At 40.8% G+C, this 19,627-nt stretch overlaps 2 protein-coding genes across 4 annotated transcripts; one reads left to right on the forward strand and one right to left on the reverse strand.

The window, feature by feature from the left end:
- The first annotated feature begins 8,765 nt into the window (after nucleotides 1–8,765).
- Nucleotides 8,766–15,683, forward strand: tmem263 (transmembrane protein 263). Of its 3 annotated transcripts, none has more exons than XM_049006961.1 (3): nucleotides 8,766–9,058; nucleotides 10,469–10,539; nucleotides 14,121–15,683. In XM_049006961.1, exons 2-3 carry the CDS (start codon nucleotides 10,476–10,478, stop codon nucleotides 14,405–14,407), a joined length of 351 nt encoding a protein of 116 aa, XP_048862918.1. In that variant the 5' UTR covers nucleotides 8,766–9,058; nucleotides 10,469–10,475; the 3' UTR covers nucleotides 14,408–15,683. The 3 variants fall into 3 exon arrangements, with proteins under 3 accessions (XP_048862918.1, XP_048862917.1, XP_048862919.1); XM_049006960.1 differs by lacking the exon at nucleotides 8,766–9,058 and adding an exon at nucleotides 9,073–9,429; XM_049006962.1 differs by lacking the exon at nucleotides 8,766–9,058 and adding an exon at nucleotides 9,436–9,902.
- A 1,338-nt stretch (nucleotides 15,684–17,021) lies between these two features.
- tnnt2c (troponin T2c, cardiac) lies at nucleotides 17,022–18,525 on the reverse strand. The gene has a single exon (XM_049006959.1). It carries the CDS (start codon nucleotides 18,283–18,285, stop codon nucleotides 17,419–17,421), a length of 867 nt encoding a protein of 288 aa, XP_048862916.1. The 5' UTR covers nucleotides 18,286–18,525; the 3' UTR covers nucleotides 17,022–17,418.
- Between the last annotated feature and the right edge of the window lie 1,102 nt (nucleotides 18,526–19,627).

Genomic DNA, 19,627 nt, shown 5'->3' on the forward strand with positions numbered 1-19,627 from the left:
GGAAATCTACTATCCTTCGAAGATCGACGAAGCCTTGACTAAACAGGTCAGGATACCTCAACACAAAAAAAACAATGGCCATCTAGTATGTAGATTCTTGTATCAAATTTTCTTTTGTTGTTATCAAAATGGTAAGCTTTTCCTTAGTTTGGATGAACTTTCAGGTGAGATTTCTGCACAGATGGGATCGAGCTGGATGGAGAATACATGCCATGGAGATCTAACTGGCATGTCACGGCAGGGCTTCTGGAAGTAGAAAGCAGGATTAAATTTGGCAAGAGGAGGGATGAGACCCTAGGATAAAGATGCTGAGCTGGGGGTACAAAATGTAAATGAAAATATAGGACAAATCCTTTAGTGAAATCCTAGGATTGTCCCTGATTCATTTGACTGACTTGCTACAGCATAAGTTCTTCGGGATTTGTGGAAGTCAACATATGGTACAAATGGTACCATAAAGATTTGCTATAAACACAAATAATAGATGTGCGATCCCACTGAATTTGCGTATTATAACTTCAAAAACAAAATGTAATCTTTTTCAACAGATAATCTACTTGCAGATATATACCTATACAAAATGTACATTGGTTAATCTCAAGCAACTTACATTTTTTTACAAGGTTTTAAAGTGGACGGTGGTTGCATTTTTCTCAGTCCTGTCACCAAAACCTCATGCTTCTGTTTAAGCTGTTTTGACCACTTATTGTTCTATAAATTTTCTTTCTTTTTCTTTTTTTCTGAAAAGTACAACTTGCACACATATATCGTGTGTGTTACCACAAATGCATGTACATGTAACTAATCATTTCTTTAAAATGCACACTTCATTGAGGGGAATGCAAAAGAACTACTTGATATGCTTCTCAAATGTCATTTAAATCATTTACCGCTTTTTACAGCTTAATTCCTAGACTGCCTCCTGTGGTACATATTCATCTGTTTTTTCCCTCTTCTGAGCTTTTCCCCTCACTAATTTGAATTATTTATTTTCTTGCCTGATGTTAGATCCTGCCTGTATTTCTGATCTTCCCTCTTTAGGTATTTCTCCCTCCTCTCCGGATCAGCATCGCACTGAGCGTGATCCAGCCGTGCACTTATATACTTAGTGGTGGATTAGCTCCTTGAAAGTAATGTTTTCACATTGTAAAATTGATTTTTAATGGCAACTCCTTCAGCAAATTTATTATTACTCTTATTATTGATTCTCACTCTGTTTTTCAGTCTAGCCGTTACTCATACATACACACAAGTAAGAGGACTGAGTTTTAGCAAAAGCTTAGCAAATTCATGAATCATAGCAACATGTTAATGGTATGATAAGGCAGAGCACATTCAAGTAACTTACCAAAAGTGCAATTCTTTTAGTAAAAAAATAAATCCTAAGAAATAATATGGTTAAAAAGACGAGAGACGAGCGTTGACGAGTACCTCAGACATATCACCAAAATCCACAAAAGAAAGAGAGAGAACATATTTTGGTTTTTCTGTGGTCTTCAAACGACTGAGATGATGCAAGTTCCTGTTGATAATGCCACTTGTGGAAAGTGCAAATTTTTTTAAGGGCAGAAATGTGCTATAGGGTAACAGGGCTAGGTGAAAATCTGGGGACACAAGTAAAATGTGTATTTTAACTAACATATTATTGATTCACAATTAGCAAAATGTATTTAAAACAAAAATGGGAAATACTGCCACACAACAATACAAAAAGAATAGATTTTGGAAGATTTTTAATCATCATTTTTCATGGTGAAGTTTAGCATTAGTGAGCAGGGACAGGTGACAAACACTGTGGTAGTTTTTATTAATGCTTTACATTATTTATCTTAAACTTGCAATGAGGACATTGTGGAGGACACGTAGTGTGATAATAACATGTATTATAAAGGTACTTTTCAGGCATATTCATACATATAATGTCCTGGGGAAAGAATTTGGTGGAATGGCCCTGATATGAACATGATCGTAATCATCCAGAAGTTGTTTGTCACTATTAGGATAAAGACCCATATAAGCAATTCTGAAAGGAAAACTGTTGTTACTTCACAAATTATATCTGAAATCTTGCATATATGTAAAATAATTCTCACTGAAATATAATTATGAATAGTTCTGTGAATCATATTTCTTTTTTTATGGATAGGTTTGAACCAAAGGCCTACTGCAGTAATAATGAGTGTAGGTCTACTGTAATCAAATTTATAATACAGGGTAGGGCTGCCACAGTTAACACTAATTTTGAAGTCATAATGTGTTACTATAATTTCTTTGATTGCCTTAATGCCTGTGGTCTTTCGATACCCAAATAGGAGAATAGTATCAGAAAAGAGCTTTAATAGAGACCTATAGTAGTCATTCATGGTTATGCACAGTGCAAGGGAAAGCTTCCGTCCTGACATTGTTCTAGAATCCCAGAACTCAAGGCTAAAATTAAAACATTCCGTTACCAGCTCACAGAGAAGCAATTGCCAGGTGGCTCAGAGGATAAAAATGTCGTTTTTTTGACGGCTAGTTCGTTAACGTGAGGATCCTTCCTGTTATTAAGTGCACTTCAAATCGTTTTATGGCTTCTATTTTTAGAGCCATTTGCCAAATAGGTTTTAGATTTAGTCTTTTGTTCTGAATTCACCTTCTGTTTTAACAGCAATGTCATAAACGGAGGGAAAAATAGTCTATTGGTAGATAGAGGAGAGTAAAATGCTGTTATGGTGTAGCTGCTTTATTTGACCTATGCAACACTGACATAGGTATTATTTATTCTCATCTTCATTTTGAAATTTCTGTTTGGAATAAATTCATTTTGATTGCGAATTTATAGACTATAAAATATGAAACATTTTGGATGATACTGCAACATGATTGTAAATGTGATTAATTACCAAGGTGTGTCATTGATTGCATAAAAAATTGACAGCCCTAAATATAATACAATGCCCTCTGTTTTATAATGAGCTTCATAGTGAACTTTGCCATCTGTTCATCTAGCCTTTTTGAAAGAATTGAAATTCAGCTTTTACAGGCTTTCAAGTAATGTTTGTATTGGAATCTGTACATCCCAAGTTAAACGGTTAAATATTAAAATATACTTCCTTTGTGTAAATTTTGCATTAATTTGGGGATTCAATATTAATGGTGCAATGATTCTGAAACCGAGACTGAAAGGCAATACAAACATTCATCACGACACCCCCCCACAACCCGCTGCTACCGCTGCAGGTGCATCCTGTTGTGCTCTCATTACGTCACAAAATATGTCATTATGTTACAAAACTCATATTCCATTTCACAATTCACACCATAACACATGTAAATCACGCAATTACTATCATTTTTAAAGTAAGGGTAAGCTGTATATTTTATAAATATTTCACCAGGGCTGTTAACTTGGGTCAGCAGACTGGCATTAGATTTTCAATTCAGGACAAGTCTTCACATTCACTTACATGTATGTAGCGGTTTAATTACCTTGTAAATAGTACCACGGTTAGCCTCATATTCGATATTCAGTTTTCCGGCTTAAAAGCTTTTAACGGAAGTAAGGTAGACGTTTTTGATGATAGAATTGTATTGTCCAGTACACAGACAACTATGCACACTGGTTAGTTTTGAAATTCGAGCCATTTCATAATTTGTGCAAACTCTTGCTAAAAGCTAAGAAAATAGGTCATTTCATTTGTAATGAGATATTGGTTTAGCATTTTGGGTTCATGGCACCTGTGGCATACTCCCTGGTAGTCCACATTTCTTTACGGGCCAATTTCAATTCATTTCTGAATGTCTGCATGTATCCGTATAATGTCCAATGGGAAAATACAGGAAAGGGTTAATAACTTCAAAACTAGACAAGACAAACACATCTAGTAGAGTGTGCATTGATCAATGGACTCTGTAGAACAATGCACACCCCTTGGATTTTCAGGTTATTTTGGTCTAAAATAGTTATTAATTATTAAATTATATACAGCTTATATGTAATGGGGCAGTGCACTAATGGGTTAATAGCTGTAAAACTAAACAAGACAGGCAGATCTATTCAAGTGTGCATTTAACTGTGGAGTCTAGGAAACAATTCACACCTCTTGGATTTTTGGCTTGCCTTTGCCTGTAATAGTTATTAATTATTATATTGTATAAATGTAATATGAAAGGGTGCAATTCGCAAATGGGTTAATAGCTCTAAAACTAAATCAGATAGGCACATATAGTAAAGTGTGCATTGATCAGTATACTCTAAGGAATAATGCATATCCCTTGGATTTTCAGGTTAACTTTATCTACAATAGTTAATAATTTTTATATTGTATCCATGTAATGTGCCATTGGGGCAATTCACAAATGGGTGAATTGGTCTAAAAACCAAACAGCCACGTCCTATAAAGTGTGATTTGATCAGTGGAATCTATGTCTGTAATAGTTATTAATTATTATATTGCATCCATATTATATGTATTGGGGTGACACCAAATGAGACAAGCCTATCCTGTATGGTGTACTGTGATCGGTAGCCTCTGGGGGGCAGTGTACATAGTTATTATTATATTGTATACATGCAGTATGAAATGGGACAATACAAAAATGGGTTAATAACTCTAAAACCAAATAAGACAAGCATGTCCTAAGTGTGCTTTGATCAGTGGCCTCTGGGGGACAATGCCCACACCTTGGATTTTCATGGCAACTTTGTCTATAATAGTTATTAATTATTACATTGTCTCCATATAATAGGTATGCAAGGGAGCACTATATGAATGAGTCAATAGCTCTAAAACCAAATGACACAGCCATGTCTTTTAAAGAGGGCATTCATGAGTGGACTCTGGGGGACAATGCATACCACTTGGGTTTTCAGCTTATCTTATATCTTATCTGTCTGTAACACTTATTAATTTATACATTGTATCCATATTTTATGCCATTGGAGCAATACATGAATTTTAATGTTAATTGTTTAGTCTTTTTGGGTTGATGTTTTGTGGTTCTTTTCCGTGTTTTGGCATCTTTCGAGTGGCCATCCCATCAACCAGCGTATGCTCAGTTGTATTTAATTTAGCATTATTTGTGTATAATTAAGGTTATTTTAATTTAAGCCTATAATCTTGGTCACAGAAAAAAAGAAAAAAAAATATATATATATATATATATATAATTATTTTTTTTTAATCAGTGTTTTTGAGGTTTGAACGAATTATTTGTATTTACATTATTTTAAATCGGAAAAGTTGATTCAGGTCGTGATCTTTTCGGGTCACGAACTGAGTCCTCGAATGTATGAAGTCTGTGAGCCGAGGTACCACTGTACCCAGTGACTTTCTGCAACTCAAAGGGGAGACACCCACCGCTCTGCCTGCTGCCTCCCTGACACTCTGCCAGCTCCTGCTCAAGGAAGCAAAGACTGTAAAAGTGAGCTGAACCTGCACAATGTCTCATCCTTCCCGGGTCGATTCAGCCTGAGTCTGTCCCCGAGCTCACTCTCCTCACTACTGCTGCTCTGCAAACGTCCGGTCCCGGTGAGGCTTGTCAGTGCCTGTGGTGTCCCCAGGGAACTGGCCCAGGGAAGGGTGTCCTGGATCAGCCCTGTGGGCCTTGGCATGTCCAGCTGGCTCCCACCTTGGCGTCTCCTCCTGAGGTCCCAGCGGCTTGACTCTTCGCCATTTCTTGAGGTACTGTGACAAGTGTCATTATCGCCTCCTGATGCTCCTGATCCCATCAGTACTCGGTACTCTGTGCCCCACTGGCACCTGCTTCGTCAGCCCCTGATGTCTCACCAGTGCCTGTTTCCTCTCCAGCCATCACCCGCGTGTCAGTCTCACTCCCCGCAGGTTGCTGCCGGTCCAATGCCCATCGCTCCAGCTGACTCATACAAGGCGGAAAGAGACCGGAATGTAACCCAGCCTGTGGACCTGGGATGGGACCCTCTCGGTGGGGCCTCCTTTGTACACACCATCCCCATCCCAAGGCCTGGAGTGGTCAGCGGTGTAAGTGGGGGACCAGAAGAAGAGCGGGCAGAGTTTCTGTGTCCAGGAGGAGGAAGCAAGGAGATGTAATCCAGGCCTTGTGCCTAGCCCAGGGTCTGCCCATCACTGTCTGTCCAGATCTTGCAGTCGGTCCTGCAGGACCCTTAGTGCCCTCCGGTCCTGCAGGTCACTGTCCGAGGGAGATGAGTTGCTCCACTGCTCCACAGTTAGACTAATGTTGTTCCTCATGAATCGTGCTCTCCGGTCTCAGTGCCGCCCGACCCGGCAAGTCTCTCCATGCGCCGAGCCCCACTGACCCACCAAAGCACAGGAGAGTCCATCTCCCAGGGTCAATGCCTCGCTTCCTGATGTCCAGGCCAAACCCCATTCCCAAGTGCCTACCTTTGTTTTTGCCCCCTTGTCTTCTTTCTTCTTTCCCCTGTGGCACTACCTGACATCCCTTACCTGAGTTTGCCTCCACATGACTGCCCTGTTCCTGTCTCACTGTCTGGCGGTTTGTTGTCCCTGCTATCCCTAGCTCTGTCTCTGCCTACTTCCTAGCCCTGGTAGTGCCCTGTCTTGTCTGCCTGGTGTCTTGTCCCACGTTGTCACTCATCTATAGTCTTGTCCTGGTGTGTCTTGTGTCTGCGATTCCCCTTGCTGTCCCTGGTCTGTTGTGTCCGCCCTTCTGTTCGGTCCCCAAGGTCCCCTCCTCATGTGCTTTCTTGACTCCACAGGAGAGCTCAAAATAGCAAATAGAGTCCACAAGAAAAGTAAATACTATGCACAGCTTAAGGATTTTTTGAGCTTGATTTTGTATTTTGTGGGCACATTATGTACATTGTGTGAATGAAAAAAAAAACCGCTGCCTGTGGTACCGCCAGGGCTCTGTAGGTATAACCAAGTACACAATAGAGTGTGTCACACAAGTTTGTACCCTGTGGTGTGACACCCCAACCATGCCCCAACACATTCCGACCACACCCTCTGACACAGTCTCCCATGTCAGAGGTATTTCGAAAATAAGAAAAACAAGTGAGTGAGGGAATACAGTGAAAACACAATTACGCCTGCTCCAGATGGCCTTTAAACCAAATTGCTCCAGAGACCGGCTGACCACGCTTTCCCAGCTGTTCGCTCTTGGGCAAAAAATTGGGCCAAACCCTATTGCAAACCCTATTGGTCTTTTTTCCTGGACTGTATGTCACTTTGGATAAAAGTCTCTACTAAATGGAATAGATAAATAGATAAGCTACTGCTAGGCTTACTGTGGTAACGAAAATAGCTTCAGAAGTTAGTGGCTGAAACAGGACAACGTTCCTGGGTCACAGATAGGGCCTTCAGGGGAGGGCTGAGAGCCAAACATTACCTTGCCAAGAATGAGATCTAGAAAGTACTGCAAAGATGTGGCCAGAAGCCTGTCAAGACTAAGGTGGAACCTTTTGGCCTAAATGGGCAGTAGTATGTGTCGCAGGTCAAATCGAGTCTGCCCATTAAAACCATTCCCACTGTAAAATATCAATCACACAGTCTTGTGAAGATTGGTAAAAAACGTGAATGGTGCACATTACAGATCATGCAAAAGTGGTCTACATTACAGATACTGCAAAACTCTGCTCTAAAAAAGCTCAGTACTGGGGAAGAATCCTGCAGCATTTTGCAAGGAAAAAAGATTGGGAAATTATTGCTCCATCTTGGTGTACAAATGTAATAGAGAATTATCCAAGTCTAATACTTGCTGTAATAGCTGGCAGCTCATCTTCATCTGCGTATTTACCAAAGGGGATGAGTATTTATGGAATATATGAGTATTTATAAATATATATATATATTAAGCTTCAGAAATAATGTGGACATTTTAGGTTAGCTTGTGACGCACAAGTGAAAATTATAAGACAACGCAAACTCAAGGCTGTGAAATAAAGTGCAGGGAGGTCTGAGTATTTTTAAATGCTCGATGAAAATGTTCATGGCCTATGTTGCTACAAAGAAAATATTTTTAACAACATAATATGTTTCACAGTTGTGAAATTACATTTTAAGAAACTAGTTTATTTTTTAACTAGTCCTAAATATAACAGTCCTACATGTGACTTTGGTAAAATGTTTTAGTCATATTCATTTCATCTAAGCAACTGAAATTACTTCAGTTAATTCATTTCTAGGAGGTACTGAATTGGTAACAACATCTAATCTGTAATTTGCAGTCTGTTTTATGATTTATTCGGTGAGGCAAGTAGCCAACGGCATGCGGTTGACTTGTTCTACAGGCTGTGCTACCTATTGAAATACTTTGATATGTAGCTATTTCCACTTCTTCATTTATTAGGCCTGCTGTTTTCCTTAAATAAATAAAATCCACATTTTTTTCTATTACACCTTGTAAAACCCGCCTGTCATGGGGTGAACCCAGGTTACCAGTCGCATGGAAGCCGTGAAGGTTTCTTTCATAATGTTCTGTTTTCCAGAATCTACTTGTGTACTGTATGTTTTTTTTATATGTTTGAACTGCTTTTTCCTGTTTGTACCATATGTACAATCTTGTATTTTGTATGATGCTATATATGCATGATGCTGCTGTGTGCACAAAAGTCTCCCCTGGAAACAATTATATTTTTCTAATCTAATTTAATTTAATTTTAAATTGATTTGCATAGACATTCCCTTGCGAGGTTTATTTTATTTCATGTTTAAGCCTAATTTTATATTTAATCTCACCCCGCCTGATACTTTTCAGTTTCAACAACGTAACACGTATTTTCAAGCGGAAATAAGCTAATTAGCGTTTCTGCGCCTAGTTTGAGCTCGAAAACACCCACCACACACTCACATCGCTTCCAGTCTGCTTAACGCAACTTTTGAAACGTCACTTCCCGTCGTGAAGCATAGGCTGCTGTCTATGGAGCGCCACGTATGCGGCAGGGAAGTCAATCGCACTTAGAAGAGGGAAAGTTTTGCTGTTTGCCTAAGAGCCGTATCGAGCGCAGCCCGCTGTCTAAATGGTTGTATTTAACGTCGTAATATTTTTGAAAGGGGTTTTAGGAAAGTAGGCGGTCCATTTTGAAGTATTGCCTGCATAGACGTGCAAAGAAAGAAGTTTGGTGAGTGCGTTGCATTTTGTTACTTCGGTTTATAGTTGCTGTAGTGCTTGATGTATTTTCTGTTTATGATAATTGTTTCTTGACTGTGTGCGGAAATAAAGCTGTACACGTGCAATGAGCAGGCCGACTCAATACTTAGCACCTTTGTACGGTGTGTAATTGATGCCCTTTGCTGCATATTAATTACAACAGTCTGTGCCAGTGCTTAGCTGTATTTCCTTATAATTTATATTCGAAATGACATGGTTGCAAGTGATTTTTAACTTAAAATGATGAATAATTATGAATAGTACTCCCAGGGAATATATTTGGGCACCTTTTAAGTTCAGTGAAGCGATAGAAAGGACAGAATCGACACTCTTGTGTTTCACGTGAGTCATTTCTGCCAAAATCTACCCAAAATGTGAATGCGCGTTAGCCGTCTGTCTACAGCACACCAAGTCACACTGCTTTCCCTGTCCTTTGTTATAATTACAGCATTATACGAGAGACGATCCACTTTCCATCGTACTAATTAGCAATTTAGTGCGAGTTAGGGATATTTTATTAAGTTCAATATGTACAATAAACACCACTTGTGCGTGTAATGTTTTTGTTGACAGACGTGGAAGATTATTCACTTCAGTGGTTGATGCTACATGTCACTGTTTATGATAATTTATGGAAATGCTCGTGTGAAAGGATGTTTGCTCTCTATTGTAAGGTGTTAGATGTATTTCTGCAAATATTCCTTGCCTGTCGAGTGCAAATAACTGGTAACTTGCGTGAAAGCAGTTTAGATTGAATGATCCAAGCTTCTTCATCATATCCCCGTGGTGGCTGCTATCCACTTTGAAAACTTTGGGTGTGTATATACATATGTCTCACAAGAAAAAATATACTCAATAAATTTATTACAATTGACTATTGTCAAAAGCCTGATTCCGTCATTCCCCCACCTCCAATTGCGCACGGATGGTAGTCATCTGCTAACAGGATTTGCAAATGTTTGGGCGTCGACTTGCAACTCTGTTTGCACTGCGGTCTACCCTGCAGGTTCCTGTCCCTACATCTCATCCAGGCACATGCAAAACTGGGGTGGGAGGAGTAAGCAAACCTAGGGGGTACACTTCTTAGAAGGAAATGGATATCTTTTACACTTTTTACAGTTACATTAAAGCAATTCAGTTGCAGGTGCCTACTGGTTTAGTCTCTAAGGTTGCTATCGCTAATGGTGGGAGGTGCTTATAGGGTTTTTTTGTGGAAGAGAGGCATCCCAGACGTTCGCAATTAAAATAAGAGTTTGTGGATGTCCCAGAATCTGATGGCCTTCCAAAAGTGTTCTGCGATGGGGAAATAATGAGCCGACATTGGAGAAAGTTTATTTCTGCTCGATAATCCTTGAAATGTTAACGTTAGCTTTTTCTACAGGGAGAAGATGAGTCGGGCAGACGACGGTCAAGATGAAGTGCCTCTGTACCTTCAAGATAAACCTCCTGAAGGTAATTGTTCGATGTACAGCTATGAAAGGGTATTCGGACCCCATGTGTGAATGGCGGCTTTGTCAGGAAGGACAATCGGTGACCATGGGTGATTGTGTTGATGCACTCTGTCTTTTCATTATTTGTCTTGACTATGAAGCGATGTCTCCTCTGCGTCTTATATTTTCCACATTTCTTGTCCCGTCCTTCTCCTCACGCAGGTGTCGTCAGCTACCTTTTCTTTTTCACGGAGCTCAGGCTTTGCTGAATGACGTGGCGTGCCCTGAGGAGAGCGCTATTCACTCTCTTCCACCCCCTACCCTCTAGGCACATGGCTGACACTTGGCAGTCCTCTGTAGAAGAACCGGTTCTGTCCGGTTAGTGCTCTTGGGGCCTACTTACTGCATAAGTAATCTGTATGGCAACCTTTGCTTGGACCAGGATACTTCTGTGAGCCCCTGAGATTCTCATCTAGGTGCTTCAGCACACATGTTGTTGTCGTCTGTGACATAATTTTGGTAACTGACAACACGTTTTTGTGTTACGCTACTTTGGCTCTTGGGAGTTTTACTTGCTCAGAGATGTTCTGAGGGCAGAGTGAAAGATGATTGATTCAGAGAGAGAACCAATTAGATTGTGAGGTGAATTAAAGCACTTGGAGAAGGCGGGATCAACCAATCGGATGTCTTGGTCCCAACTCCTCTTATTTGGACCCACCTCCTGGTTGTTTCAGAGAGATAACCAATCATTTTTCATTCTGCCTTAAGAGCATTTTTGTTTGTGTAAAACTCCCACGAGTGCTTATTTGGTTTGCATGATGGTACAGTGAGTAGCACTGTTCTCCTGCCCCACCAGGACGGGGCTTGGAATCCATGTTTTCATAGGTAGAGTTTGTATGTTTTATGTGTGCGGAGTTTTTTTTTTTTATATGTTCTGGCTTCCTGCGGAGTTTGTATGAATGCATGCACACTATGCCCACAGTATTCTCTTGCCTAGTGCTCTCTGTTACAAGAAATTGGTTCCAGGTCCCCCCCCCCCCCCCCCCCAACTTATCTTGAACTGGGTAAGTGGTTGAGAAATAGATGGATGTGGATAGTGAAAATGGTAGGCGTGATGTTGTACTAATAAAGTGATGCATTGCCGAGGTAGTGGGTCGAGTGCCACTTTGGCATGATCTGCAGAGATGGTGAGCTCGGCTAATCCTAATGACTGTAAGCTCAAGTGCTAGATATTAGTCTTCAGCTACTTCATAATAAAAGTGACCCCCCTAGAAAGTGACCCCACAGAAAGTGACAGCTGCTGCCCACTAGAGGATATTGAAGTTCCTGACAAAATTAAGTAAACTGTAAACACTCATGGATTTCTTACCTTACCAGGAGGAATATTATATTATAGTGGGAAAAATCTGAGAGTTGTTTATAATAATTGTGATTTTAAACTCTTGTGATTAGTCAAGAGAACTTTGGAGTCCTTGAAAACGTGCTGCTTTGTCACTTGCTGACTGTGACATTACGGCTTAATCAGTGCCTGGGCGCCGGCCATCCTCGGCCTTGCCTTCGTGGGGCAGGGCCATGCAAAGCAGTCACGGGTTCTCATTGTTGTGAAAGAAACCAATAGATGAACAAACTCAACAAAGGAGAAATGGTGAGATTTGCCTTTGGGTTTTTTCTTGTCAAATCATGTGCCCTACATGACGAGTCTGAGTACAGACGCCCCTCCTGTATTACTGAGGAATGCATTTCACTTAATACTTGTTCATTTTTCCCATTCAAATAATCAACGTCAGCAACTCAAAATCAAAAATAGTGCTTTATTCTCTTGACATTTTGGAAATTGTTGCATCTTTACACAATTTTCTAATCCCTGATTCACAATTAAAGTTCAACATGTCATTTTTCTATAATGTTAAGCATTCAGCAAACACTTTCTGTCCAATTTAAAGCCTGAGTTTAGATAATCTCCTTGCAACAGATGTGCATGTACTGTTATACTGTTATTAAACCCAGAATGCGTGCTGCCCTTGCTGTTGATTTTATGTATATATGTATCTGTAGGTAATGACTGACTGGCTATTTCAGTGCATGTTTGTAGAGTAAATGACACCTTTTCAATCTCAGTGGGTATTTAAGTCCAGAATACCTTTTTGACACCATGACTTTCCTCATGTGTCCATCATATTTTTGTGTTCTTGGTTAATGTTCTAGTTCTAATTCTAGTTTGGTTCAAGAGATTTAACCAAAATACTGACATCACATGTCTGACAGACCAGGAAGCACTTCCCGTTTTACGCCACACGGGGGGGCTGTTTACTTAGATTCTGCTCAGTAACTTTCCTGTCGTCAGTGGTTTCTGCATTTTATCTTCCCCTGTGGGCAGAATACATACTATAATGCTTGGAGAGAGTGTCGCATTTCCAGGTTACTGTTGAAAGCAGTGACTCCGAGGTATGTTCTGTTGCTGAACCTGCAGATCCAAATGGCTGAGGCCCAGATGCACTGGGTTGGGGGTATTCTGTTGTCCTTTATGGCCAGTTCAGTGTCTGTGGGGAACGTGGACCATTTAAACTGCAGTGTTCCCCCCCCAATGTTAATAGAAGTGTTGCCATTAACATTTTTTGTAACTTTACAATTATATAGAATTACCTTGGAGATTAATGAAGCAACTTTGTCATTAGCAGCTGAGTTGTAAAAAGTGCTGTCCCCAAAGCATTAGCTCGAACAGTACCTCAGCGGTTATGGTAACCGGTACAAAGCATGACGGTGTCTTGGGCCACTGGGATAATGGGATCTCACAATGTATGGGATGCTCCCTACTTTGACTGTTTGTCGAGTGTTTTTGGCCTATTTTATTCCTCCTCTACTTCAGAAAATAAACAGGCTAATGAGTCCATTGTTCTTGCTGCTCCGCTCCTGTTCTGGCAGAACCTCCCTGGCACACTTTTGCCCTCACAGCGCAATACGCGCATGCAGTCGAGTCTGCAGCGGTGCTTACCGTGTCAGTGGTTTCGTTTGAGGGGGGGCATGGTGGCATCAACACAGACATCTCTCTCTCTCTCTCTCTCTCTCTCTCTCTGTCTTTCTCTCTCTCTTCACATTTATTTTGATGGTTTTCTTCCCGGGTCGGATTTGATCCAAGCAGTTAAACCTAATTAGGACTTTGATTGAATTATGACCACAGTGTGATATTGTATTAGAATTTTTTTTTAATGATATAACTGATAAAATACGTGAATATATTTTTTATTTGTGAGGCTTGATGTGTAAAATCTAGCTTTTGTAGTCGTCATTCAGGACCTAATGGAACTGGTGTTTAATTCTCAGTCTGTAAAGTAAATGATAAATTGTCTGTTTTGTGTGAAAGCATATAGAACCCAGGAAAGGTTTGCCTTGTTTGTAATTTTTGCGTCCAATCAAGTTTAATTATGCAGTTTATACATTGGTTGAAATAAAATAGGTGTGTCTCAGGGCTTGGATTCTGTTACTTTGTAATTGTAATTATTACTGTAATTCTGTTTTTGCAAATATCTGAATATTGCAAAACATTTTCACATATTTGTCCTTAAGCATTTTTCTTTTTTCTCCATTTCCACCTTTGTCTTCCAGATACTAATAAGGACCAACCCGGCATGTTCTCCAGGGTGGCAGGCGGCCTCTTCAGCGTCACCAAGGGTGCTGTGGGGGCCACGGTGGGCGGGGTCACTTGGATCGGGGGCAAGAGTCTGGATATAACCAAGACGGCTGTCACCTCAGTGGCTGCAGTGCCAGCCGCAGGGGTAGGGCTGGTGAAGGGGGGCGTGTCCGCAGTGGCGGGTGGGGTTTCTGCTGTGGGCTCTATGGTTGTGAGCAAGGTTCCACTGGGGGGCGCCAAGAAAAAGGATAAGTCCGACTGAGCCACTCAGCCTGGGAGGGGTGGGGCGGGCGGACTTCTCCTGGCTGGTTGCTCTTTGTGAGTTTTAATGCACAGCAGTGAGTGGACGACTATTGGAAAACAGCACCGCTGGAGGCAGTGTACCACTCTGGATCTCCCTTTCTCCTCCGGGTCGGCTGTCTCGTATCTCACTGACTTCTGGTTTGTTTTGTCACCAGTTGGGGCTCCAGTCAGACCACCAGCATGATGCTGCCAGGGAAATTCAGTACGGACAGATTTCCCGACTAGCGTTTCATGTGATTTATATGTGGGAGTTATTTTTGTAGCGGCTGGAACGAAGGAAAGGGCTGTTTTTGGTGAGATGGGGATTATCACCCTTACACTTTGTGTGTCTTCCAGTTGTCTGTTGGCTGTCATGCTGATGGACATGTGATTGGTTGGCACTGAGCATGATTTGTTGCAGGGGTGGGGCAGAGGGGACACTAAGAATTCAGGACTCGACAATCTAATGCCAATCCCTGAAGACTGATGTCTCCATGGACCCAGTCAATGTGTTTATGCCTTACCAGTTTAGGACAAAGCTGATCACCCTGCAAGACCAAGAAATGTATAAGATTAAGTAGCATTTCTGTCTTGTTCTGTTAATTGTGTTGTGATGTAAGTGAATGACAGATCCGCCCATTGCATCGAGTGCCAAACTGTGATTAAACTGAACAGCCGAAATGAACCTATTGTACTTTTCAACACTGTTATGAAATTCAGGTGTAAGGTTGCGATTTGACACTATATACGAGTGTGTGCGTGCTCTCACGTGTGGAATTTAGATTTTATTTGAGGTTTTCCCCACTTCGTATTTACTCATGTTGCAACATTGATTTTATTCATGAATTTGATGCATATGATCCAGGAGAAATCGTACTCTGGGGGGATCCATCACAAGAGGACGATGTCTTGAATAAAATTCCGTTTTCCTCGGTGTCTCAGTGCTTCTCATCTCAGCATGACTTCTTTCCTCAAACAGCAAAGAGATTGTTAGACTTGGGGGTTTGTTTTGCTCTCGGAGAGGATTTAACCTCTGGCTCATTGTCCCCCCCAATGAGAAATTATTAGATGCAAACAAAATGATCTCTCCTGCTGATATTTTTATTCCTTTCGTTTCTTGTTTTGTGTGCCATTGTTGCTGCCATGTTAAAAATACAGTATTCTATGTTTAATATCAAGTGAATGTTTCATAGTGCAACTATTATATACTATTAGTTTCCCCCCCCATTGGTATAATAAACATTTCTTGTCATTGATTCTAGTAATGGTCTGCTTGATAATCATGTTTTTAAAAATGTATTTTTTTTCCCATTTATTTAATCTAAATTGCAGCGCTTCATGTTGTGCTACCTTGTGGGGAGGTATTTTCCCCCCATGGGGGTGGGGTATGATTCCGTGGGTTTGGGTACTTTACTTCTGCTTCGAAGGTTGCAGGTTCAATCCCCAGTTGCTCCAGGCCTGACCCTGCGCTCTCAAAGTCTTTGGTAAAAGCATGTGTCAAATGAATAAAATGTAAATGTAGTTCCTGTTCACTGTAATGGTTTCTGGTTAAAGGACATCACCTCCTGCTGTTAGGTTCCTTTCTGAAGAAATACAAATTTAAAAAAGGACTGGATTTCCGGTGCATTCTATAAAAAGTTACATTTACAGCTTCAGTTCTTTAACTGAATGTTTGTAGTCATAAAATAGGCGGGGGGGACTTATTTAGAAATAAATCACAAAAATGTCCCCTGTTTGATTCCTTGGAGTGACTCTGTCTTAATGAAATTTGAATTTCTGATTTAAAAAAAAAAAAATTATTTTAATAGCTCTGTAATTTCCTGGCTTGCGTAAGTTCTCTAATTCAGATGTAATGAGATTGATATTCTCAAATACACCCCCCTTATTAGGAAAAACACAATAGAGCTTAGAAAACATCCAAATTATGTACTTGACAGCGCACTTGTGACTAAGGTTTACTTTGCGGAAATCCATAAAATTAAGATCCCTACTCTTCAAAACCTAGGACGTTGCATCGTAATAGAAATAAAATGTAATCTGACTAGCTTTGACGTGATATAGCTAGATGATCTTTGCGATTAGGGGAAATGTATCGTTTCCCTTTCCGGCACTGAGGCTGGGAGGCCAAGATGCCTGGGTGTTCCCCCTGAAATCACTGCCTGACAGTATGTAGCACTTCACCATACCCAAGCTTATTTCTGTCCATGGGGGAGGGTCAGTACGGACTGAGGTGATCTCCCACAGAGCAAAGAGTCTTGAAGCTCACGCTTGACTGGCTAATGGCAGCATATCTTTCACCCCTGGCATTAAGAAACAAAGATGGGCTTCTCCTCTCTGTTAACAAGGTCATGATTCAAAGACCCTCCCGAAGAATCAATGACAAGTCCTCACTCAACTGTTCATGGACCACAGATTCTGCATTTCATCACTGAGTTAGAAGGAATGGGTGCAGAGATTTTTCCCCATCAACAAACAATGTGTCATACACTGGGACAACAAAAAATTAATTTAATCCTGTGCATACTTCATTTGAACCTAAACATAACGTAATCCACAAATAACACCTTACAGAACTGAAGGAAAGGCACAAGCAGTGGTTGATAATTGCATTTTACTCTTTTTCCATCCTCCAAAAGATTTCCACAGCAAAGGCAATATATTAAACATATGTTGGGTAATAAAACTCGAAAGGGCCTGATGTTCTTGATACTTGTTAAAAACTCTGCTTGAAAGGTTAATGTGTTTACTTTTAATTACATTGGTACCGGCTCATTAGCAAATCGCACCTGGAACATTCTCATATCAACACTTGAAGAACATCTCTAGAATATTGTTTTGGAACATTTCTAAAAAACATCTTTAATGTGCATCTTTTTCCTAGATGTAGATAATCTGTTTCTTCATTGATCAGCCCGGAGGTCTTTTCAAATGTTGTGAAAGTAGCCCTTTGTGAAGTCTGATTTGTTCTGCAGGAGAACCAAAGTGAGGCAGTCACTTCCAAGAGCCTGATTTACCTTTGGCTGCACGGGAGCCCTTGGCGGTCTTTGAGAATCTTTGGTGGTCGCTAACACGGTTCCGAAGGACGTGAATATCATACTTCTGCCTCTTAATCGTCTCCAACAGATCAAACTTCTCAGCATACAGTTGGTGCATCCACTGCCAGAAGTCCATCACCTTCTCAGCCAGCTTCTCCTGATTGAGATGGTCAATGTTCAGAGGCTTCCGTCTCTCCATCAGGACCTTGGTCTTTTTCTCCCTTTCTGTTAGCTTCTTGCCTGTCTTCTTCTCCACCTTCTGCAGATAGCCGCCAAAGGCCTTGTTGGAGAACACCTTTTTCTTCTTGGCGTCCTCCTCGGCCCGGAGTTTGGCCACCTCCTCCTCCCGGCGCTGCTTCTCTTCAGCCAACCTCGTCTGCCTCTCCTTCTCCCTCTCTGCCCGGACACGGTGCTGCTCGGCACGGTCGGCGCGCCGGCGCTCGATCCTGCTCCGCAGGGCCACGAGCTCCTCCTCCTCCTTTTGCCGACTCAGGAAGTGCATCTCTATGAGGCTCTGTAGCTCATTGAAGTCCTTCTCCAGACGTTTGCGATGGAGGTCGTCGAAGTCTAGCTTCTCACCATCCGGAAGTTTGGGGGGTATGATACTAGACATATACGACTTGGGCCTTGGTTTCGTGTCTTCCTCTCGCTTTCCCTCATCCTCTTCCTCCCCTTCCTCATCTGCTACCTCTTGGCTGTCCTCTGTGACTTCCTCTGGTTCCTCATCCCACTCTTCCTCCTCCGCCTGATTGTCTTCCTCTATTTCCTCCTGGTCTTCCTCCTCATCTTCATATTCGTCTACAATTTCCTCTGTGTCTGACATGATCTTCGTGCCTCAGTTGGTCCAATCAGATCAGAGTTGAGCGGGTTAAGTTGTGCAGTGGTGCCTGCACAAGTAGGAAGAACAAAGTCAGGAAAAGATCCAAGAATTTAAAGTCAGACCTTGGTCACATGATCTCTGGTGAAGGAGCCTTTTGGACAGATGGACGCGTGTCTATTTTCTACCTTCTGGATGCTCTCTCCCCCTTGAGACCTCAACCCTGGAGTTTCCACCAAGCATTCCTTTGTATGGCCTGACAAGAGGAGCTATTTCTGAAAAGGAACAGATGGACCCACCCTTGTGCGTCCATGCCCTGATAACACTGACATATTTCAGTGTCACCTAAGTGGAAGAATATCATTGAAAATGTTGAATTCTAGGAGCAAGAATATCCCAGTTGGGAAAAAAATTAGTACTTAGTGTTTATTTAAAGAAACAACCAATTTTTTGTCTCTCTTTTTGTAAATCTCAATGGAAATATGGATGTTGTAACATGAAATATACGTTTTATATACTTTGTAATGCAGTCTACCTTTTTTCTCTCAGCAAAGAAAGAATGTAAACTACATTAGCTTTATATTTTTTTCCTGATATGTTTTCAATGAATTTTATGTCATATTAAATGAAAACAACTGGAGAACTTTCTAATAGTGGTAATATTAATGAAAATACATATATTACTGTTTTAATATCAAAGACAGCTTTATGTAAATTCATAATTGTCTGATAATTTGCTTCTGTCAAAAATATATACAGTATGTAAATATACGAAATTGGTTAGTAATTGTAATATAGTTATTAGTTTGGAATAAAACACTTCACACTAATTGATTGGTTTCCTATGAACATTGCAGTAAAAAATAAACAATTAGAGCAGGGAATGTTTTAGCTTAAGTTAACTTTCAGTTGTTATTTTTAGTACGTATACAAACGAATCAGCATAAGAGAGAAGGTGATAGGATTAGAGCAATATCAGAGCTTACTGCTGACTGAATCCAGACAGGCATTCCTTTTGTGTGCTGATAGATAAATCTCAGAATGAGGTCACTATCTGTCTTCGCATGTAATATCTATCTCCATAAACATAGCAGACTTTAAAAATTTGAATGTACTAGGTATTAAAATGTTTATTTTAAATATTTTTTTCTTTTCATATATGTAGAGTTATGCGGATTATTGTTTTCTGGCAGTTCCTGTTTTTTTACCATACGTTTTTTTTTGACTAAATTATAAATGATGTGAAGAGACAGGTGGTGCAGGCAACTGGCAAGTCTGCTGTCTAGGGGAAGCTCTCAGTAGAAGGCCTCAGTGCCACTGAACATGTCTCAGCAGGGCCTTTGCTCAG

The sequence above is a fragment of the Brienomyrus brachyistius genome, chromosome 3 (assembly GCF_023856365.1).
Source record: "Brienomyrus brachyistius isolate T26 chromosome 3, BBRACH_0.4, whole genome shotgun sequence".
In the NCBI taxonomy this organism is placed as follows: domain Eukaryota; kingdom Metazoa; phylum Chordata; class Actinopteri; order Osteoglossiformes; family Mormyridae; genus Brienomyrus; species Brienomyrus brachyistius.

What these genes read in the sequence shown, in the direction of transcription:
- tmem263 (XM_049006960.1), top strand. Translation starts at nt 9,341, where the DNA reads ATGAATAGTACTCCCAGGGAATATATTTGGGCACCTTTTAAGTTCAGT. An exon ending in TCGACACTCTTGTGTTTCAC is followed by an intron (nt 9,430 to 10,468) that starts GTGAGTCATTTC and finishes CTTTTTCTACAG; the next exon opens with GGAGAAGATGAGTCGGGCAG. An exon ending in TCAAGATAAACCTCCTGAAG is followed by an intron (nt 10,540 to 14,120) that starts GTAATTGTTCGA and finishes TTTGTCTTCCAG; the next exon opens with ATACTAATAAGGACCAACCC.
- tnnt2c (XM_049006959.1), bottom strand. Translation starts at nt 18,285, where the DNA reads ATGTCAGACACAGAGGAAATTGTAGACGAATATGAAGATGAGGAGGAA.